This window comes from Urocampus carinirostris, chromosome 19 (genome assembly GCF_059441175.1).
Source record: "Urocampus carinirostris isolate Australia breed hairy pipefish chromosome 19, RoL_Ucar_1.0, whole genome shotgun sequence".
Taxonomy (NCBI): domain Eukaryota; kingdom Metazoa; phylum Chordata; class Actinopteri; order Syngnathiformes; family Syngnathidae; genus Urocampus; species Urocampus carinirostris.
Window position 1 is genome coordinate 7,541,607 of NC_142367.1, and position 23,891 is coordinate 7,565,497.

The 23,891-nt window shown below is 40.4% G+C and overlaps 1 protein-coding gene across 6 annotated transcripts in view; it reads right to left on the reverse strand.

The window, feature by feature from the left end:
- Window positions 1-12,849, reverse strand: part of entpd1 (ectonucleoside triphosphate diphosphohydrolase 1) — a 38,389-nt gene extending 25,540 nt beyond the window's left edge. For 2 of the 6 annotated variants that reach the window (XM_088324159.1, XM_088324158.1), the window contains exon 1: window positions 12,636-12,845. In XM_088324159.1, coding sequence (XP_088180285.1) covers window positions 12,636-12,651 — 16 coding nt within the window. In that variant the 5' untranslated portion in view covers window positions 12,652-12,845. Of the gene's footprint in view, window positions 1-482; window positions 606-12,635 lie in introns of those variants that run through there. The other 4 variants (XM_088324163.1, XM_088324162.1, XM_088324161.1 and 1 more) reach the window with 4 other exon arrangements.
- Between the last annotated feature and the right edge of the window lie 11,042 nt (window positions 12,850-23,891).

Consider the following 23,891-nt stretch of genomic DNA (forward strand, 5'->3'; position numbering starts at 1 on the left):
CAAGGTGGCCAAACAGCTACTGCCGCCATGGTGCTTTTTTGTGTACAAATGTATTTTATACTGCGATCAAAATTACTCTCAATCCACATATTTTTGATTTTATGACCAAGGCCACGGGCCAGTAAAAATGTGATCACAGGCCGTAAGTGCCCCCCCCCCCCTGGACGGGCTTTGGACATGCCTGCTCTTAGCTGTTAATGATCAACAGAAAAGGTCACCCCAATCCCGCGCGTAAAGCAACAACCCTGACCGATTTCAACACAAAACCTGCACGGCATTTGTCGAAAACACCGTCACTCGTTTTATCTTTTGAAAAAGGAAGCAACCACGCGGATTTCCTCCGTTTCCCCCCGTGTGTTTAAGGTTTTGCGACTGTTTACTGATGGGAAACGCACCGTCGTGCACGACCGCGCGTGGATCCGGCTGCAACAGGTTCCACGTGCAAGCAAATATTTAAAATGGAGAAAGTGTCCCCGGCTTACCTTCCTTGTAGACCCGACTCAAGTCGCCCAAAAAGCCCGGAAAGGACGAAGGAGCGACGGCCGTTCCAAGTGGCCGCTGGCTGAGTTATTAAGTTTGGAACAAACGCTCCTCCGCCCCCCCCCCTGGTTTCCATGGTAACACCTAACCAATGAGGGCAGCCGGGAAGCGGGGGACTCCCTTGTTTGGCTCTGGTTTTAGGTGACGTCATCACTGTGACGGATCGGGATCCCCTGCTTGGATCAGTTTGTGCGCGTGCGCGCGTGCCAGTGACTTGCATGCAAATTTTCACAGCTATTCAAAAAAGATCTCCCTCGTTCTGCACCCCCCAAGTTCTCCTCCACCCCTGTGTTTTTAAACAGAGGCACACTTTGAAAAACCGTCAAAATGACTGTAAAAATGTTAAAAAAATTGATTCTCTGCACCACCAGTTTTGTGTTGTTGTCTTTCATCCATCCATCCATCATCTGCACCGCTTATCCTCTGTAGGGTCGTAGGGGTGCCCAACCCAGCTATCTTCGGGCAGTGGGCAGGGCATAACCAAGTTTTACTACATTTATATATTGTTTTTCTGGTAAAACTGCAAAAATAATACTTAAAATGAGATTAAAAAAAAAAGTTCTTCTCTTTTTGTTCACGTTCTGTTTTCTTGTTTTATTTATTAAAATAATGAAATAACAATTAAGATTAAATGTGGTTTATCTGTACTTTATTTGATTTTGTATATTTTTTTAATACAATCTTAAACTGTGTTGTCAAACAACATAAATTCATCCATCCATTATCTACACCTCTTATCCTCAGTAGGGTCGCAGGGGTGCTGGAGCCCATCCCAGCCATCTTCGGGCAGTGGGCAGAGGACACCCTGAACTGGTTGCCAGCCAGTCGCAGGGCACACGGGGACAGACAATTCGCTCGCTCATTCACACCTAGAGACAATTTTGGAGTGCCCGAAGGAAACCCACGCAAGCACGGGGAGAACATGCAAACTCCGCAAAGGAAGGTTGGTAGCTGGATTTGACCATGACCTCAGAACTGTACCGCACACACGCTAACCACTGCGCCGCCGTGCTGCCCACAACATAAATTATTAAATATAATTTCCAGTACTCACTTATAATTAAAATGGAATATCATTTTATTTCAGTTTAAGAAAGATAAAATTCAGATGGAATACATATAAATGAAACAGAAACATCTAAAAAAAAAAGGAAAAATAACTTGTTTGAAAATGTGAGCGGAAATAAAAACTAAAATTAAAATGTATCCCATTTTCCAAAAAATTACCTGGATTTCAGTTTTTGTATCAGAAAGGTTTGAATACTTAACATTTTAGTACTTTAAATTTAAATATTTAACAATATTTTAATTTAATTTAACATATGTTTACAGAAACATATCACCAAAAATAAGAAGAGAGAAGTAGAATAGAATACAAACAAAGGAAAATACAAACGGAAAATTATAAATCTAACAATTAATAAAAAATACAATGAGTAATTAATTAATAGTTAACGAACAATTAATAACTAATTATTTTATTTAATCACTTTTAAATAACTATTTTACACTTTTAGTCCAGTAAGGAAAACCCAATTATAATTGTAAAATAAAGTTTAAAAACAATAACCAAACAAAAATGCGATGAATAAGTTTGAAAAGATACAAAAAAATGATAATTGTATGATATGTGCAGTGAGGAATAAAATTATTTGAACACCCTGCTATTTTGCTAATTCTTCCACTTAGAAATCATGGAACCGTTTGAAATGTTCATTGTAGGTGCATGTCCACTGTGGGAGAGGCAAACTAAAAAGAAAAATCCAGAAATAAATGTAAATGTCCATTTTTAAAGCACTAAATTTGATAACATGCATTAAAACCTGAAATGCAATCCTGGTAGCTCAGCATGGCAGTGGTTAGCGCGTATGCGGAACAGTTCTGAGGTCATGAGATCGAACCTTCCGTCATGGAGTTTGCGTGTTCTCTCTGCGTGGGTTTCCTCTGGGGACTCCGGTTTCCTCCCACATTCCAAAAACATACATGTTGGGTTAATTGGCTCAAATTGTCCCTAGGTGTGAATGAGTGAGCAAATTGTCTGTCCCTGTGTGCCCTGCGACTGGCTGGGAAACCAGTTCAGTGTGTCCCCTGCCCACTCTCCGAGGAGAGCTGGGATGGGCTGCAGCACCCCCGCGACCCTGCTGAGGATAAGCGGTGCAGATAATGGATGAATCTTGATCAGCCAAACAAATATGTGATAAAAATAGCTAGTTAAGACAAATGTGTCCATCCATTGTTGGGACACTAGGGACAAGTGGCACCAAAACAGCATCGTTATCAGTATTTTTTTTGTTTGTTTGTTCTTAACCATTTGGACACATTATAATTTCTGTTTGGCGGGCCAGATGAAAAAGCCTGACATGTGCCCTGTGAGCCGTAGTTTGCCCACCCCTGACTTAGAACAATGTAGGGACTGAATAACAATAGAAGAATGGATATATTGAAACAAGGTAAATCAGTAAATAACTACGTCAAGGCTCAAAAGAGAAAAGACACAAGCAAAGTTTTATGGACCGTGGACAGAGACAGAAAAGGCAGGACTCCCACTGACTGTGTTAAAGACAGACCAGAAAATTCTAGGGATAAAATTCAATGCCAATGGAGGAGACGGGACCAACTGGAATGATGTGACAGGGAAAGTTAGGCAAAGACTTGGTTTTTGGAGCCTAAGAAAACTGACAATAGAGGGGAAGGTCCTAATCATCAAAGCGATCATCCTCCCTTTACTTTTATCAATCAGTTTAGTTTTTATGCCCAAAAGAAACGTGCTTTTACAACTGGACCGAGCCATCTTTCACTTTATCTGGGGCTCAAAGTGGGAAAGAATAAAGAGAGATACAATGACAAAAAAAAAGAAAAAGGGGGAAAGGGGTGCCTGACCTCCAGCTCTTCCTGGGGAGCAAATATGTCTCCCTCCACTTCCAAAACGCTGTGGGCCCCATCGTTTTTTTGCTGTCAAAAGTGTCAATAAAATTGTTCAAACCAAAAAACACCTCGCTACTTCGCACTTCATTTATGGGTGGTTCACTACTTCGCAGATTTCATCTTGCATTGTGTTCGGCATTCTGATTGGCTAACCAGAGGAAAATGCTTTCTAATGCCAACAAATCGGACCTTTCCACCTGCTGAACCGGCTCACAAGCCACATGCAAGTCTTTGACGCTCCTCAGTGGCTCCATGGTGCTTTTTAAACAAAGTTTGATTACTGTGGGACAGAACGGCCATATGACGGTAACAAAGTATCATGCAAAGTGAAATTGATTGGGTCCTTAATTCCTAACGTTGTGCAATAAAACAGCACAATTATTTTTAACATTATTATTTTACAGTACAAAAGTAATTTATACAGTACAGTACTTTTATTTGATAAACAAATAGTTAAACCAGTAAATTGGGTTTGTTCTTGAGTAATAATTGAATAATTATTAAATAAATAAATAAATAAATGTTTGTACTTTGCGGATTTTAATGTTTCACGGTGGGTTCTGCCTGCCGTTGGCTGTCATAATCGAGGGATTACTGTATATAGATAATCAATTAAATAGGTAAAGGAGCTATAAATGACTGATATAAGAAAAAGGTTTTTGCTGATTATAAATGCACTGACACATTTTAATATAACAATAGTCTCCAGAGGCAGGATTTTTATCAGTTACAAATAAAACGGTTATCGTGCATGTCTAGGAAAAAGTCGCATGTTAGCATGTTGAGCTTATTGACACATGTCAGACGGAGCATGTCGCACATCGTCCGACAAGTTTTTGTCACCATAAACATGTTTAAGTTAATACAAGTTTCAAGTCAACATGAGTAAAAACACCACAGATAACTTGCAGCTGCTGTACAAAGTGGAAGCATGTGTGCGTTTGTGTGAAACGCAACAACACACTTTGTTTGTAATGATGCACTGACAACAGCCCATTTGCATCTGCTGTAAAAGACAATGAGATCATGCGGAACTAATATTTTCATTTGAAGAAAGAAAAAGATGACTCAATATTCTTGATATGATAAAGTGTTTAGTCAAAACATGTGCAGCAATGATGCCATTGATCAAAAACATATTGTAATCGGGATCTTCTTTGAGATCAAGAAAGTTTTTGACGCGGTTGCTCACGATATAGTAATAAATAAGCTCAGAAATTCTGGAACTGGCTACATAGCTGCTCTAAAAAATAGTTTCCCTTGGTCAAATCAGTAATCAATTAAGTGTGGTGTCCTCCAGGGATCTGTCTTAGGACCAAAGCGTTTTCACGATATATTAATGTCATATGTTCAATATCAAAATATAATTATGAGATTAAGATTTACATGAACAAAATTAGAATTGAAAAAGTTACTAAGCACAATGTGCTCAAAATTCTACTTGTTAAAAATCTAAGTTTAAAAGCTCAACGAAACACAATATAAAAAAAAAAAAACGCTGCTAGAAGTATTACCATACCGTTGTTAAAAAAATTAAACCAAAAAGCTTTATATATCATCTATTGCTATATCATACTATCTTACTTAAATGGGGAAACACCTATCCTTCAACAATAACTCTTCTATTTAAATACAAAAATAATAATAATATTTTTTTAAAACAGTTATAGAACACATACACATAATCTATTCATAGAGGCTAATCTAAAGTTACACTTATTTGAAAGTATTTTTAAATATTATATGTTCTTGTATTGAGAAGGGCTCATTAAATGTACTAATTGCATTGGTGTCTTGTATTGGGACTGCTGACTACTTAATAACAGAGTATTGTTAAAGTAAGAAACAAAGATCTCTTTTTTTTTTTAATTATTCAGTTTATTTAAAAAATATATCAAAACTAAATAGAGTGGCTTTTGAAAGTAATTGATCTCCAAGAACTTTTTGTCATATTGCCACATTTCAGGCTTCAAACATCAAGCTAAAAAAACTAAAAACTTTTCTATGACTCAAAAACGTGAAATGGAACAAAATTATTATTATTTTGATAAATATATGTACAACAACAACTAAATGAAAAATATTGCCCCCTACCATATTAGCTCAGCCAACTGACTCCACAAGTTCCTTGATGACTTTTGAATGATCCAATGTCGACCTAAATGATGAACAATGTCAAACAGAATGCAACTGTGTGTCATTAAGTCTCGGTTTATTGGACCTACTCTGTAATGGCCTCAGAGGAAAAGAGACAGCAATTTGAAGACGCAACACATCAGGGTTGTCCGGCATAAAAACTTTAAGGCAGCAATAGGAATCGACAAGATTTCACAACATTTACACATCTCCCAGAGCACTGTGCAATAATATCAAAATGGAGAGCGCTTAAAACCACGGGAAACCTACCAATAGCAGCCACCCCTCAAATTTCCGGCCCAAAAAAAGGAGAAAACTAATCAGACAGGCAACCAAGAGACCCATGATCATATTGAGTGACCTGCAGGCATACACAACTGAGGTGGAACAATCCGTGCATAAGTCAACTAAGAGTCGTACTCTGCAAAAATCTGCCCTTAATGGAAGAGTGGCAAGAAGAAAGCCCTTTCTGAATGTATACCATAAAAAGGCCTTTTTGGCGTTTACAAGAAGCCACATGGGAGACACAAACAACAAGTGGAACAAGGTGATATGGTCAGATGATACCGAATTTGAACTTTTTGGGCTGAATGCAAACCTTTACGTTAGACACATTAAACGTAAGACTGCATATCACCCTTAAAACACCATCGCCACTGTCAAACATGGTGTTGGCAGCATCATTTTCTGGGGTTGCTTGTCTTCAGTAGGGACTGGGAAGATCGTTAGAGTCTATGGTAAAATGGATGAAGCCAGGAAATCTTTTGGAGTCTGCAAAAGACATGGGGCTCAGGTTCACCTTTTAACAGGACAAGGACACTAAACGTAGGGCAAAATCAACAATGGAATGGTGGAAAACTCACAATATAAAGGTCTTGAAATGGCTTAGCCAAAATCCAGACCTCAATCCTAGAGAGCATTTTTGGAAAAATCTGAAAAAACATTAAATATTGGATACATTTTGTTCCTTTTCACGATTCTGTCTCAAATTTTGTTGATTCTTAGAAAATAGTTTGAGTTTTTTACCCATGAGTTTGAATCCTAAAATGTGGCAATATGTCAAAAAGTTTCTGGGGGAACCAATATTTTTGCAAGGCACTGCAGGTTTTAAAGTGCTAAGAGTGTTCGTTGTTTTGGCTCACAGTTGTGTTATTTCGACTATTAGGCACTGTTTATATCATTGTTATTATTGGCCAATCGTGTTGCTTTTCTTAGGTTTCCACACCCTTTTGTGCTGATCTGCTTTGTGTAACCTAAGAGATTTCATAAAAAGAAAAATCTAAGGGGACAGTCTTTACATGTTGGAATTTTTGCAAGCTCATTGATGTCTTCTTTCATTTTTTCAAGTGTTTACTAAACTATTATCAAGAAAAAACGGGGGCGTTGAGGTAAAGTTCTGGATTAAAATGTGATAAGGAAGCAGAACAAATACTTTGCATCACAGAAAGTGTTTTTCCAAGATGAGGAGGGGATGTTAAGAAACAGGAAGTCAAGAGAGCAGGAAGGCAAAAGTGTCTCAAAGTCCCCCACAAGGCAATTCAGACATTGCGGCTTAAAGTTTATGGCAATGCACTGATGTGAAACCACCCAAAAAAACTAAAAGAGGGAAGTTAGACATTACCGAAAGACAACCAGCGAGCTGATTAAGGCATTTTACTCAATGGCCAATGCAAAAAGGAAACAATTATTCAGGGTGATTATGTGTTTACTTTCCTCTTCAACTTAATATAAATGGTCTGCATTTATATAGTGCTTTTCAAGTCACTGAAGACCTCCCAGAGAGCTTTACAATATGCTTCATACTTACCCATTAACACACACTCACATACAAGTACCAACATAAGCCATGCAAGGCAACTATCTGCTTATCAGGGGCATTAGGTATTCAGTGTCTTACCCAAGGGCACTTTAACATATAACACGGAGGAGCCAGGAATCGAACCTATGACCTCTGGATCTCAAGACGAGCGGTTTACCTCCTGCAGAACTCAAAGGGTGCGTAAATTAAGTATGAGTACGAGTTGTGGGGTAAAATTCAAGTCACAACCTTAGGAACGCTCTACCTAGGAATGGGGATCGAGCACCGTGACAGCAGCAGTGCCAAGACCAGCCTTTTTGAAGTATCGCTAAAGGAGCAACTATGCTATGCGAAAGGATCTCGGATAAGATACACTGAGCTCCTGAGGGAAAAAAGAACAATATCAGCCATTTTCGGCAGGAATAATTTCATCTACTTATGGTATCTGTACTTGGTAATAGTTTCAATCTGGTGTATCAATATTGATGTGTTAAAAATGTATGGAATATGTCATGATTGCCGATTCAGGGCACCTGTGACTGCTTAATTGGCGCCAACAGCCCTGAGAGCTGATTGGCTAATGGACTCTTTTTAAACCCCCAGCTTTCAAGAGATCCCTGTCAGATCGTTGCGAACCGTTGCTCCCAGCCCGTCAAGCTCTCACGTTCAGACAATTTTCCTGCCGTTTTTCTCTGCCTGATACCCGTTGCCAACCTGTTTCCGGACCTGACTCTGCCCTGTTCTGCCTTCCCGATGTCCGACCTGCTTTGACCCGCAACCTGCCTGACACCCGTTGCCGACCTTGTTTCTGAACTTGATACCGCCCATGCTCTCCCGTCCCGGCTAACGACTAGTATTCCTGCCAATCTACGACCATCCTCGATCGACACGGAAGTACCACTTCCGCGTCTCCAGCCACCTGCTACCCTTGTCCATCAACCATCGGATCGTGGAAGCAAGCCCTACTCCCCCTCTTTATAAATAAAAAATGAGTAAACGAGCGCTATTAGGTCCTGTGTCTGTTTCTGGTCTGTGACAGAATATCCCTTGTTGGACACATTTCTGGTTTCCAAAATCACTAACACTAGCCAGTTTCCTAGAGGCAAAACCACTTTTGTTTCATATAAATATTGTGTCTGTACCTGGTATCAGTATTAAGGACTACTCAAATGTTAAGTATAGGTATCCAGCTAAAGAAATGTGGTATAGAACATCCTTACTACAAAACATTGCTGGCTTCCCAATATACAACGGGGTCCAGTTTTCTATAGAGGTACACACACTTTTGTTTCATATTGTATTTGAAACTGTTATTAGTATTGATGACTTCTCAAAAGTTGAGAATCTGAATCGATTAAAAAAAACAAAACGTGGTAGGGAAAATCCCAACTAGGGACAAGTTCCAATTTCCCAAAATACTCAAACTAGCCGATTTATTATAGAAGTGTAATCACTTTTGGTATCTTTACCAAGTATTGATATTGATAACAACGCAAATATTAAGTATCGGTATTAAGCTGAAAAAATGTGTATGGAACATCTTTACTACGAAACATTGCTGGCTTCCCAATATACTCACAATACCCAGTTTCGTATCGAGGTGTAATCAGTCTCTTTTCATATACTTATGGTATCGTTTTGATGACTACTCAAAACCTGATTATCAGGATCGATTAAAAAAAGTGTTATAGAACATCCATAATAGGAAACATTGCTGTTTTGTCGAAACATTCACATTTCAGTTTCCTTAAGAGGCACCCTCAGTTTCGTTACATATACTAATGGTATGTCAAGGTTGCCATGGCGCCCAATTGGCCCCGCCCGTGTGGCGCCAGCTACAGCTTGTTGACAGATTGGCTCCCTGTCAGTATTTAAACTCTGTCCTGTCAGTCCCCTTTTGTTGGTCCGTCTGCGAATCTCTGTTTTTACATGGCAAGCCCTTTTTTGCCGGTCCCGTTTTTTGCTCCTGTTTGTCTCCTGCTATGATCTGTTTTGATCTTGACCACGTCTGCTCTCCCATCCTGGCTTTCGACTTGTTTCCGATCCCGACCACGTTTTTGCCTTTCTATCCCGTTTATTCCGGTCCCGACACCGCCATCGCTCGCCACGGAAGTCCCACATCCGCGTTCAGAGCGACCTGCTTCCCGCGTCCAGGAATCCCCGGATCTTGGGCGCAACCCCCTTTCTTTCTTCTGATAAAACTTGTGAGAAACGTTACACGAGTGGGTCCTGTTTCCGTTCTGGTCCTGACATGGTATCTGTACCTGGTATGCGTATTGATGACTACTCGAAAGTTCAATATTGGTTCAGAGCTAAACGTATGTGGCATGGAGCATCCTTACCAGGGACCATTGCTGTTTTCCCAGAATACTCACACTACCTAGTTTCCTAAAGAGGTAAGCACCTTTGTTTAATATACTTATGGCATCTTTACCTAGTATCAATATTCATTATGTGTGGAGAGCTGAGAAGGCTGCAAACCAGCAAGGCAGCTGGTCCAGATGGAGTATCCCCCCGACTGCTGAAAGCCTGTGCGTCTGAGCTGGGAGACCCTCTACAGCGCATCTTCAACCTGAGCCTTGAACAGGGGAGGGTCCCTCAGTTGTGGAAAACATCCTGCATCATCCCAGTCCCAAAGAAATCAAGACCTGAGGAACTCAACGACTTCAGGCCGGTCGCCCTGACATCACATGTGATGAAAACCATGGAACGGTTGCTGCTGCACCACCTGAGGCTACAGGTCCGTCACGCCATCGACCCTCTGCAATTTGCTTACCAGGAGAAGGTGGGAGTGGAGGATGCTATAGTATACATGTTACACCGATCCCTCTCTCACCTGGATAGGGCTAAGGGGGCTGTGAGGATTACATTTTTGGACTTCTCCAGTGCCTTCAATACCATACAGCCTCTGCTACTTAGTAGGAAACTGACAGAGATGGGAGTTAGCTCACACCTTGTAGAATGGATTACTGACTACCTGACAGGCAGACCCCAGTATGTGAAACAGGGGGGCTGTACATCGGACACTGTGGTTAGCAGCACAGGATCTCCGCAGGGGACCGTGCTCTCTCCGTTCCTATTCACTCTGTATACATCGGACTTAAAGTACAACTCTGAGTCCTGAGAGACGGGCACTGGAAAAGCTGCGGTCAATCATGGACAATCCATCGCATCCACTACACAGCATTATCTCCAGACAGAAGAGCAGTTTCAGCGACAGACTGCTGTCACTGTCTTGTACTACGGACAGACTGAAGAAATCTTTTCTTCCTCATGCCATGAGGCTCTTTAACTCTACCCGGCAGAGTAAAAGCCCACAGTAAACCACACCACCTACATTGCATATTACCGAATCTTATTGCAATATGTATTCTGTGTAGCACTATTTAGTTATTCTATATAACATGCTACAGTGGGCATTTGCACGTCACACTGGGTATTTGTATATTGTATTCTTTTTGCTTTATTATTGTATTGTTCTCAGCGAAGGGATGCTGCTGGAAAAAAAGTTGGTATAGAACAACCATACTAGCAAATGCTTGCCAAAATATTCATACTGGTCAATTTCCTTTAAAGGTGTACTCTATTTTGTTTTATATAATAATGGTATCTGAACCTCAGTACCTGGTATGGGTATTGATGAGTATCAACATGGAAGAAATTGCGTAGGGAGCCTCCCTACTGTTTTATATACTTATGGTATGACTTGTTCTCAAAAACTGCTCTGAACATTGACAAATGTAAGATCACCCAGAGTGACTCAGTCAGGTGTCAGGTAGGTGTCATATTTGACCCCAATCTGTCCTTTCAAACACTCGTTAAGAATATTACTAGAACAGCTTTTTTCCATCTTCGCAACATTGCTAATGCTAAAATACTATGCTGTCTCAGTCGGATGCGGAGATTATAATTCATGCGTTTGTTACCTCCTGTCTCGATTACTGTAATGCACTACTCTAAGGTCCCCAGAAATCCAAAATCAAGAGCTTTCAGCTGGTATGAAATGCTGCAGCGAGGCTTTTGACTAATAAGACAAGAAAGTTTGTTTACATTACTCCGATTTTAGCTAACCTGCATTGGCTCCCTGTTAGCTTAAGATGTGATTTTAAGGTTCCCTTGGTATTATACAAAATCATGCATGGACTTGCTCCCTCATATCTTTCAGATTTAATTTCCTCCTATGTTCCGGTCCGGAGCCTTCGCTCTGAAAATGCTGGTCTTCTAGTGATCCCAAGAGCCAAGGAGAGAACCACAGGTTGGAGTGCTTTCTCTATTCGGGCCCCGGTGCTGTGGAATGCTCTTCCCCCTGAGATTCGATCTGGAACCTCAGTGGAAATGTTTAAATCCAGACATAAAACACACTTATATTCCATAGCCTATGAATGACCTAGATTTTATGTTGACAATATTTGTGTATTATTTGTTATATTGCAGTCTCGTCACCCTGGAAGGGGGATTACCTCATGTGCAGTTCCTTCTCAAGGTTTCTTCATTTACTTCAAGTTGAGGTTTTTGAGTTTTTCCTTGCCCTAATGTAGGTTTTAGATCAGAGGATGGTGTAATGTCTGTAATAATCTGTGGTCTGTGCAGCTCTTGGAGACTCTTTGTGATTAAGGGCTATACAAATAACCATGACTTGACATCTTTACCTAGTATCAAAATTGATGACACCTCAAATAGTTGAGTATCAATGTCGATGTTAAGAAAAGTGGTACAGAACATCAATACTAGCAAATATTTTCCAAAATATTCACACTGGTCAGTTTTCCTTAAAGGTGTAGTCAGTTGAGTTTCATATAATAATGGTATCTGTACCCCAGTACCTGGTATAGGTATTGCTGACTAGTCAAAAGTGAAATATCAGCATCAACATGTAAGAAATGAGGTACGGAACATCCCACTTGACATTGCAGGTTACCCAAAATACCAACAATAGCCAGTTTCCAATTGAGTGGTACTCATTTTCGTTGCAGAGGTTCTTGGTTTTCAAAATAGTGTACAATCATTTATATAAATGAAATAAGTTCGGCTACAGTTACAAAGCAGCAAGGGTGTCTGCTTTTACTCAAGTGTTTACTTCCAAAAAATACTAAAAGTCACCCCCAAGTTTGAGCAATTATTCTTCCGGGAATAATGAGAAAAGCTGCGGCGAAGCCTCAGAACAAACGCACCCTGAATATGCACCTGTTTGCAATCTCACACACACAAGCTTGTGTGTTGTTATCAATGCGCTCACCTCTTTGTGCAGACATCTCAGCGACACCACAACGTTGTGTCTTTCTCTCCCCACAACACTATCTTGCCTCTCCTGCGACTTCCTCTTCCTCTGAAGATTTTCGCTTCTCTCGGGCTTCTTATCTTACACTAGCGCTTCTCTCTCTTTCTCTCTCCTCCCCTCTCTCTCTGACACCCCTTTTCTTGATCCTCCTCACCATACACCTTTATCACCCACCTCATTTCCCCAACTTTCCATTTCCCCCACTCCTCACATTGTCGTTTTGGAGAGAAAAAAATGGGTCGTACTGTCACCCTAGTATATAAAAACCTGGAGAGCCGCAATCCTGCCAGCCTCAATAGTGACTTTTAAAAAGAGAGGAGGGGTGGGGTAGGGTGGGGGCATTATGTAACTAAATTCCAGTCCGATGGGAAAACCTTGAGTCCATGGCCACTGCAAAGTCCACTGCCGTGTTCTTCTTTTCAAATAATACAGGGGAGGGTCACAAATAAGTTCTTGATAGAATGGCGTGAAAGAGTATTTGCAATTTTTCTCTTTTCTGTGTTTTTTGCATATTTAGCACTCACAAAGGTTTCAGATCATTGAATCATTAACAATCAGGGTTGGGTAGGGTTAGTTTAACTTGATTACTTTCAATTACTTTTGGATTACTCCAATACCAAATATGCTTATAAAAGACAAAAGAAACTAAATATGAATAGAATTATGACTCACAACACGTGGTAAGTTTTCTCTCCTGGCTTTGATCTCTTTGATCTCCGGAAAAACTAACATAAAATGCGAGAGAAACAAAATGAAAATAATTCCAAACAGCTTGCCAACATCATTTTTGCCGTTCCATGTATTCCGTTACTCCCCAAGCCTGCACAAAATTTAGTCATTTGTCTTTTATTAGCATATTTGGTATTGGAGCAATCCAAAAGTAATTGAAAGTACTCAAGTTAAAGTAACCCTACCCAACCCTGATAACAATATCACTCTCTTGACAACCCAAAGAAAAACAAAAGGGAAAAAAAATCAAATCCTATAATTCTCTTTGTGAAAAAGTAATTTCCCCCACCCCCTTCCCCCCTTGTTAAATCACAAAGTAACTGTGACTAACAACAGTTTTGGGAAGTTAGATTCCACAAGTCACACACAAAATTGATTGCCACCGCCTGTGTTGAATCAAAAAATCACCTAGATTAAATCTCGCAGCCAAACAGAAGTGGACTACAAAATGTCAAGAACAAAATTGACATTTCACGATCCAAAGAAATTACAAAAAAAAGTGCTAAAAGGTCACAAAGCCATTTCCAAGCCTGTAGGGCTCCAGTGAACCACTGTCAGAGCCATTATCCACAAATGGGGAGAAATGGGAACAGTGGCAAACCTTCCCAGGAGTGGTTGACCAAGTAAGATTACTCCCAGAGTGTAAAAATGGCTCGTCAAGGAGGTTACAAGAGAACATATTAATACATCCAAGAACTGCAAGCCTCGCTGGCCTCAGTAAAGATACATGACCAACTATAAGATAGACACGGCCAAAAATGGCATCCATGCAAGAGTTCGATCCATTATCTGCACCGCTTATCCTCAGTAGGGTCACGGGGTGCTGGAGGCGATCACAGCTATCTTCGGGCAGGGGGCAGGGGACACCCTGAACTAGTTGCCAGCCAGTCGCAGGGCATCCATGGGAGAGTTCCCAGGCGAAAACCACTGCTGTCAAAAATGAACACTCGGAGTTGTCTCACCTTTGCCAAAAAGCATGTTAATTATTCTCAAGATCTCTGGAAAAACATTCTGTGAACTGATAAGTCAAAAATTAAACTTTTTGGAAAGTGTGCAGCCCGTAAAAATAGCACAGCATTTGATAAAAAGAACATGACAGCATAGTGGTGGCAGTGTGAATGTCCGGGGCTGCTTTGCTGCCTCAGGACCAGGACAACTTGGTCTGGTTGATGAAAGAATGAATTCGGCTGTTTACCAGAAGATCCTGAAGGCGAACGTCCGGCCATCAGTTTGTGCCCTCATGCGCTCTTGGATCATGCAGCGGGACAACGAAACACAACAGCAAGTCCAGCTCTGAATGGCTCAAAAAAACAAAATAAATATTCTGGAGTGGCCAAGTCAAAGTCTGGATTTAAATCCAATTGAGATGTTGTGCTGTGACGTTAAATGGGCAGTTCACGATAGAAAACCCTCCAATATGGCAGATTTGAAACCATTTTGCAAAGAAGAGTGGGCCAAAATTTCTCCACAGCATTGTGAAAGATTCATTGCCAGTTATCATAAACGTTGGATTTCTGCTATCATTGGAAACTCACTATTAGGTTCAGGGGGCAATTCCTTTTTCACATAGGGCCAGATTTTGATTTTTTTTTGTGCATTAATAAATAAAATCAACATTTCTCAACGGAATTTTGTATTTCCTTGGGTTTTCATTGTGTGATATTATAATTGGTTAGATGATCTGATACCTTTGAGTGATGAATATGCAAAAAAACCACAGGACTCAGGAAGGGGGCAAATACTTTTTCACAACACTGTATTTCCTAGTTTTATTTATTAAAGATCAAAGCGGCGCCGCCACGAGCGGCAGCCTTTCCAGCAGCTCCGCGTTATTTCGCACTTTTTTTGTGATTTATTGTTTTAAGTGTCTTCTATCTTCGGTGGTTTTCGTCCCATTTAACAACTACACTTTGGGTTTTAACGCACAAAAATGCGTTTACTCGAGGAATCAACTCCTTGCCCTGAATAATTTTCGTGCCAACGTGATGAGGGGGCCTTATTGTGGATGGAGAGCCGGAGCTAGCTAAGCGGCTTCGGTACCGTCCGTAATCAGGGTAAATGTGAACTCTCTACCAGATAAGACCGATGAACTAGCTGCGCTGTTGAAAAACATCAAAGCGTACAGGGAGAGGGCTACCCGGAGCTACCCGGAGCTACCCGGAGCTACCCGGAGCTATCCGGCTTCAGCGCTGTTAGACAGAGACAGGAGGTGGACTCGCTAACACGAAGTGGTGTATACCTTGGCAAAAAGATTAAGACAAACTTTTGGACTAGCGTGTGACGTCATCCACTCCGCTGTGGCTAAACTACAACACAGCACCCTGAGGTCATCCTGTTAATCTGTTAATAAACAACACAGGAGACTGCTGGAAGTGTGAATTTCCCTATGTGGATGAATAAAGTATCCATCTATCAATCTATCTATCTATCTATCTATTTTTCTATTAGCGCTAAAGAAAGAAGTGCAAATTGACCAGTAATTCGATTTCTGACTTCTTGATTATATTAGTATAAATGTCATCTTTAAAACTTTATGTAAAAATAATGATTGTCTGTATATACAATTTGGGGTCTGGAAGAAAATCTAAATAAATGGAAAAAAATGAGGCCAAAGAGATTTTCAAAGCTTTACACATAAAGGTGTACCTAATTTTTATTCATTAGTATTAGTCTTTTTTATTAATGATAAGAACGTGAAACTAATAAGAAATACAACCTATATATCATTAGTGTGGTGCTATTACTATTTTAGCATTAAATGTCAGTTTTAATGCAAAATTTACATTGGTATATTGTCTAATTACCAGCTAGCAGCCCTCCAGTGTTACATTGTGTTTGCTAATTGCTTCAGAAGGCTAATGAATGACTAGAAAACCCTTGTGCAATGATGTTCGCACAGCTTAAATCAGTTTAGCTAGTTGAGAAGCTATACAACTGACCTTCCTTTAAACTAGCTGAGTAACTGTGGCATTACATTTGTGGGTGTGGATTCAACCTTTAGAATGACCCGAAAAATGTAATTTTCATGTGAAACTCAACAGTCTGTTTTTTTCTCTCAGAAATGAAAGCTGTTCCATGCGAGAACATGCTAAGAAACTGAAGATCTCCTTCTACAGTGTGTACTTCTCCCTTTACAGAACAGATAAAGTAAGTGGGAGCACAACCAAGCGAGAAAAAAATAATATTAGAGTCTGTAGTTTGAGAAATAGACAATTTACAGGTCCTTAACATGCAGGTTTGCTCAATAACACCCACAAAACACCAGTTTCCCACATTGACAGTAAAGAGGCGACTAAAAGATGCTGGCCTTCAAGGCGGTGGCCAAGGAAAACCCATATCGAAAACTGGCCAAGGAAAGGAAAAGATTCATATGGGCTGTTTTTTGGTGACAAAGAACTATCTGTTCCAATCATTCTATCAGACAAAAATCAGAGTTGTGAAAATAACTGGAAACTCAAGAGAGCCATGACATTATGTTCTTCACAAGTGTATATAAACTTTTGACCACAACTATCTATCTATCTATCTATTTATATATATATATATTTATATATATATATATATATATATATATATATATTATACATGTACATATGGGTGTCCCGAACTTTAGATAACCAAGCGATTTTTCCGTTCCTATTTCAGATTTGTCTTTTCGAGCAAAAAAAGTGTTTTCTGAAAATATTGCAAATTTTGGAAGGGAATCTACACAATCTATGTTATTAAACATACAGTAGTACCTCAGTCCTGAACCATACTGCGTTCCAGGTTGTTGGTTGAGTACCGAATTTTTATTTCCCATAGGAAATAATGGTGAGCATTCTAATCCATTCCACCCATAAAAAAACTACCTAAAATATCAAGAAAATGTGTATCGAAACAACAATAAAGACCATAAATGTGAACATGATATATAATAAACAAAAAAAAGGATAACTATAAACTATTTTGTAACGGTTACATACCTTTGAACACTGGTGTGATGGCATACAGGAATGGGTGTGGGAAGGTTACTGCTTAGCCTTCCTCTTCTCTTCTCCCATTCAACTATTCGACTCAATTCGACTATTTCCGAATTCCGTGTCAGGCATCAAAATATTTTTTGCGCACATTTTTGGGTCGAACACCGATTTGGTTGAGCGTTGAGGCGGTTGAGGACCGGGGTACCACTGTACATATAATTGAAATGAATTGATATCAACCAAATAGTTGAAAAAAATAATAAAAAAGATCAAATGGAATAGACCATGGTGTCACAGTTGCCATGGCGCCCAATCGACCCCGCCAGTGTGGCTCCAGCTGCGGCTCATTGACAGATTGGCTTTCCGTCTATATAAGCTCAGTGCTCTCATTTTTCCTTTGTCAGCCCGTCACGAACCTCTGCCCCGCAAGATGTGGGTTTTGACTCAGTCCTGTTTCCTGTTGGCATTTCCTGTCCGTTACTGTTCCCGTTTATTTTTGTCCTGTTTAATATTGGTTTCCAGTTTCATTCCAATCTATTTTTGTCCTGTTACTTATTCTCACCAGTTTTTTTGTTTATTTTTGCTATCCTGTTTCATTATCTATCCTGTCTGTCCCTTCCTGTCCGGTATCGACCCCATCTGTCCGATAGCAACTCGGGCAATTGGTATCGATCTCGTCGGCCTCTGGCTTCCTATCATTTCACGCCAGACTGCTGCCTAACGTGCATGACTCCCCATTTTCCGTAAAATAAAAGCCTTGTGTGAGTAACGTTACGCATTTGGGTTCTGATCATGATCTGGTTCATGACACATGGTATCGGGAACAGATTGGAAAATGCCCTAAATATGAGTGATAAGTCGAATACAATGTGTTCAAATATAGATGATGCTGTAGAGTAAAATGAAATGTTTTTCATTTATAGTTGATGGCAAACTATAGTGCCTACCGGAGGGCAGATTTAGACAAAATCTAGCAGATGATGCTGCTTCAAAAGTTTCTTTTGAAAATATGAAATATCCAGCCTACCAAACCAGTGATAGTATTAAGAGTGCAAAAAACTCCAATCTTAGAAGTGTTAACAAATTCACAATTTGTGAGGTGACTTCTTACCACATCCTTCAAAAAGTGCAGTGAAAACAAATCCAATCTACTTCCAATTTCTCTTCTGGGGAAGTGCTCTTCATCATGTGCCTCTGACCCCAATTACCAGGTGAAGATTTTTTTATACTGATTCAAAGAACAGTTTTTGCTATATTTTCCTTTGCTAATCTCCCGACAAGTGCGCAAACATTTTTTGGGGGGTTTGTTTTGTTTGTTTTTCAAAACAATCCAAATATTTGGAGGAGGATTTTATTGCCTACACAAGTGTTTACCCACCCCGCCCTGTTGGTGTAAAAACCAACAGGAGCGGCTTTTTTATGCTATGACTTGGTCAGAAGATAAATGAACGCTATTTCAATTTCTCTTGTGCTGTTTTGAACTGGTTTTATTCCTACCTCTCAAACTGACATTTCAAGTATGGAGGTATGTTCCTCCAGAACCCATGAAGTTAAATGTTTTATGCGAGGTTCAGGCCCGCTAAGGGATTGAATCCAGCCTGCGAGACAACGCTGAGGGAAGCGCAAGAGAAAAACGAGCTGCAGGTTGAAATATGTCCACTTGATGTTGCCAAAGCCAGTATTTTTCTCTCGCTTTCTCTCTTCCTCCCTTTTCTCTCACTCTTTATCTCTCTCTTTCTCTTTTTCTTTGGTCTTCTTTGTCTCTTTCTCTCTCTGTGTTTTTTACCTTCTTTTGCTCTCTTTTTTTTTTCTCTCTCTTTCTCTCTTGCTTTCCCCATCTCCCTCCCCCTCCTTCTCTCTTTCTCTCCTTATCTCTTTCTCTTTCTCTCTCTTTCTTCTCCCCTCTCTTTATTTCTCTTTTTATGTGTTTTGTTTCTCACATTCTCTCTCCCGCTCGCTCTTTCTTTCTTTCTTTCTTTCTCTCTTTCTAATTTTCTCTTTGTGTGTCTTTTTACCTTATTTTGCTCTTGTTTTCCTTTTCTCTGTCTTTCTCTCTTGCTTCCCCCTTCTCTCTATCTTCTTTTCTCCCTTTCTCTCCCTCTCTCTTCTCTCCTTATCTCTTTCTCTTTCTGTTTGGATTTCTTTTTCCCTCTCTCTCTTTCCCCCTCTCTTTATTTCTCTTTTCATCTCTTTTGTTTCTAATACTCTCTCTCTCTCTCCACCGCCCCTCTCTCTCTCATTCTCTTTAGATTGTTTTTTCTCTCTCTTTCTTCCCCCCTCTCTTTATTTCTCATTTTATCTCTTATTTCTCACTGTCTATCTCTCCCCTCGCTCTCTCCTCTCTCTCTTTCTCCCTTTCTTTCTTTCTTTCTTTGCCCCACCCTCTCACTTTTTCTCTCACCCTCTTTCTCTTATTCATTTCTCTCTTTTTCTTTCTCTCTAGTCTACTAGTCCAACCCCCGAGAGAATGTTTGTTCTATCGTGTGGCCCCCGAGTTAGAATGAGTTTGACACCCCTGGCCTAGAGGGTTACCAGGAGACACAGAGTCCATTTCCATAGTTACGCCGACAACACCCTGCTGGAAATTGCCGAGTGCCTACAAGTGATCTAAATAATCACATTTAATTCCTATACTATTTTTGTTTTGTTGTTTATAATATTTTAACCTTTGTGTGTCTGTGTCTTGGGTGTTTCAGGTTGTTGGGTGGGGATTAAGAAAGGGGGATCTTATTGTCCGATTGTATGCAAAAAAAGGTATATAGCTCTTTGAGTGTCAATTTATTGCCTGAAATGTGTCTTAGGAAAAAAAAAATGATATGATATGATTCATTAAAACATGATCTCCGTAACGATGGAAAAAAACTATGGACGCACACTCTCCCCCTCGAAGCCTTTAAAGGCAAAGGCGAGCTCTAATGAAATCGCATCAGCGTGATAATATTTCACATGTGTCAACAATGGCAGGTCAAGATGCGATGCATTGTGGGTAGAACTAAGCAGCCTCGCTGTGTGTGACGGATGTGCATTGGTGATGTGAATTACAGTTCTTTTTAGAGAATCGGCTCGTTCAGCTTGGCTCATTGAAATGAGCCAGCTTGTTCGGTTCCTAAACGGCTCTTTAGAATATTTTAGAATTAATGATATATTGCCGATATTTATGAAAAAGTACGCAGCAAATGATTCCAATTTTGGAAATGCTTTATGATACTATAACCTGCATAATAGCCTCATCTCATCTCATTAGCTGTACCGCTTATCCTTATTGGGGTCGCGGGGGGGCTGGAGCTCATCCCAGCCATCTCCGGGCAGTGAGCAGGGGACACCCTGAACTGGTTGCCAGCTAAGCGCAGGGCACACGGGGACAGACAACTCACTCGCTCAGTCACACCTAGGGACAATTTGGACCGGCCAATTCACCTGAAATGCATGTCTTTAGAATGTGGGAGGAAACCGGAGTGCCCACGCAAGCATGGGGAGAACATACAATCTCCGCACAGTATGGCCGGTAGCTGGATTTGAACCCACGCAGGAGGTTCCCACGACCTCAGAACTGTGCCGCACACACTCTAACCACTGCGCCGCCATGCTGCTCTGTATAATAGCCGTTATTGTGAATTATTATCTCATGTCAATTTTAAATTTTTTATACTGCGTAAACAACAGAGAGATGGCGCCACCTTGACGTTGACCAGTCAGCGCCTTTGAGACAGAGAATGAGAGAGAGAGAGAGAGATAAAGAGGTAGAGAGATAAATAGGTAGAGAGAAAGAGAGAGAGAGAAAGAGAGAGAGAGAGAGAGAGAGAGAGAAATAAAGTGAAACAGAGAAAAAAAGAGACAAAGAGAGAGAGAGAGAAGTAAATAAAATGGAGAAAGCGCTATAAAGAGAGCAAAAAAGAAAGAGTTAAATGAGGAAAAGACAGAGATGAGCAAAGAGAGTTAGAGAGATAAAGAGAAAGAGTGAAAGAGAAAGAGGGAGATAGGTAGAGGAAGGGACAATCAGAGGAATGAGAGAGAAATGAGATAAAGAAAGAAGAGAAAGAGAAATAAAGAAATAATGAGAAAGAACATGTGAGTGAAAGAAAAAGAGAAAATTAGCGAGAGAGAAAGAAAAAGTGAGATCGAAAGAGGGAAATATAGAAAACCGAGAGAAGGAGAGAGGGAGAAAAGGAGTGAGAGACATAGAGACAGAGTGAGAGAGACATGGAGAAAGATAGAGAGAGAGAGAGAGAGAGAGAGAGAGAGAGAGAGAGAGAGAGAGAGAGAGAGAGAGACATAGAGAGATACATAGAGACATAGAGAGAGACATAGAGACATAGAGAGAGACATAGAGACAGAGAGACATAGACATAGAGAGAGACAGAGAGACAGAGACATAGAGAGAGACATAGAGAGAGACATAGAGATAGACATAGAGGGAGACATAAAGACAGAGACAGAGACAGAGGGACAGAGACAGAGAGACAGAGAAACAGAAAGAGACAGAGGGACAGAGAGGGACAGAGAGGGACAGAGAGAGACAGAGAGAGACAGAGAGAGACAGAGAGAGACAGAGAGACAGAGAGACAGAGAGAGTGTGTGTTTCAAAGGAAGCAGACTCTCGTACATTCGTTTCGTTCTCAAACGATACATCATCTCTGCTGTGCATCCATCACGTGAGCACACTAGTTGTAACTCGACGAGATTCAAAGTACAATGGCATTAGAATGGGAAGAGGCGTAGAGATGGGGGGAAGGAGCGTATTCATCAAAGATGACGAAAGCGCCGTGTTTACGCTTCCATACCCTATGCGGTCCCTTTACAGGTTCTCACCTATAGAATCAGTTTTCAGTTTACACAATGTAGTTGAAGAACAACCAAACATGGACAAACTAATACTATACAAACGGTGGCAGAATTAATGATGTCAGTTGTTGCTAGGCAGAGTTTAAAACATAGCCGATTAAATAATTTGCTGAATTCATTTGATATACTGCCATTTACCATTTCAATGTATCGATTCAGTTAGTGGCATTCTGATGAGTCAGCAAAATCCAGTTAGACCTCGTTTTAACAAAAGTTTCCTGTGAAGATGCCCTTCCCTTTGTTGGACTAGAAAATTCCATCTCTATTTAGTTTCTTTTTCCAGCTAAGTTTAATTTAAGCCAATCCACGCCCTTTCCCATTTCTTGCTTTGTTTGTTTGTAATAAAGCACCTAAAAAAATGCTGTTTTCACCTTTTGTTTCTTTGTCCGAATACTCGGTCAGAATTCTGAAAGTTAAATTGAATATGCGGCGGACTTGAGTAGTCTACGCCAACAATATCTACGTACATACGGAAATTCGGCGTCTCTCTAAAAGCACACTACACTGGGGAACCAACCAGAGAACTGCTTTTCTGTATGAAGCAATGAATACTTTACTGTGCATTTTTTTCTCCGCTTTTGCTTCAAAAGTGTGCTGTATTGTTAACAAGTCGTGGTACAATGTGGCTTGCCAGATTTATAGACTTACACTATATATGGATGGATACAACTGTGACGTCCACTATATATGGATAAGTGATTTGCAGTCAGGGGAGGCAGGTGCCTCACCTATCACCATGGAAATATAAAAGTAATAATATATTAAACGGTTATATCTATTCAGTGTTAAAGTTCTTTGTTATTTGACTTCACAATTTTGGGATTTTCACATTAAATTATGAATGTTATTAATACAACTGGTAGGTAATATATTACTTGGGTAAGTGTTTGCAAACACACAGTGTATTGCACGGGTGTCAAACAACCAGACAACAACCAGAGAAGCGCAATAGAAAAACAAGCTGCAGGTTGAAATATGTCAACTTGATGTTGCCAAAGCCAGGTGCCTCTCACAAAGACACTGTACTTGTATCTGTATCTCTCTCTCTCTCTCTCTCTCTCTCTCTCTCTCTCTCTCTCTCTCTCTCTCTCTCTCTCTCTCTCTCTCTCTCTCTCTCTCTCTCTCTCTCTCTCTCTCTCTCTCTCTCTCTCTCTCTCTCTCTCTCTCTCTCTCTCTCTCTCTCTCTCTCTCTCTCTCTCTCTCTCTCTCTCTCTCTCTCTCTCTCTCTCTCTTTTCTCCCACTCTCTGTCTCTGTCACCCTCCGTGTCTCTCTTTTTCTCTTCCTTTGTTGCTCTTTGTCTCTTTCTTTCTCTGTGTATTTTTAACTTATTTTGCTCTAATTTCCTTTTTTCCTTTTCTCTCTTTTCTCTTTCTCTCTTCCTACCCTTTTCTCTTTTCTCTCCTTCTGTCTTTCTATTTCTCCTTGGATTTCTTTTTTCCTCCCCCTTTCTTTTCCCCCTCTCTCACGACTTTATCTGTTGTTTCTCACGCTCTCTCCCTCTCTCTCTTTTTCTTTCTTTGTCACGCCCTCTCTCCTTTTCCCTCCCTCTTTCTCTTATTTCTTTATATCTTTTTCTTTCTATTTAATCTACTAGTCCGGCCCCCGACAGAATGTTTGTTCTATCGTGTGGCCCCCGAGTTAAAATAAGTTTGACACCCCTGGTGTATTGAGTAAAAAATT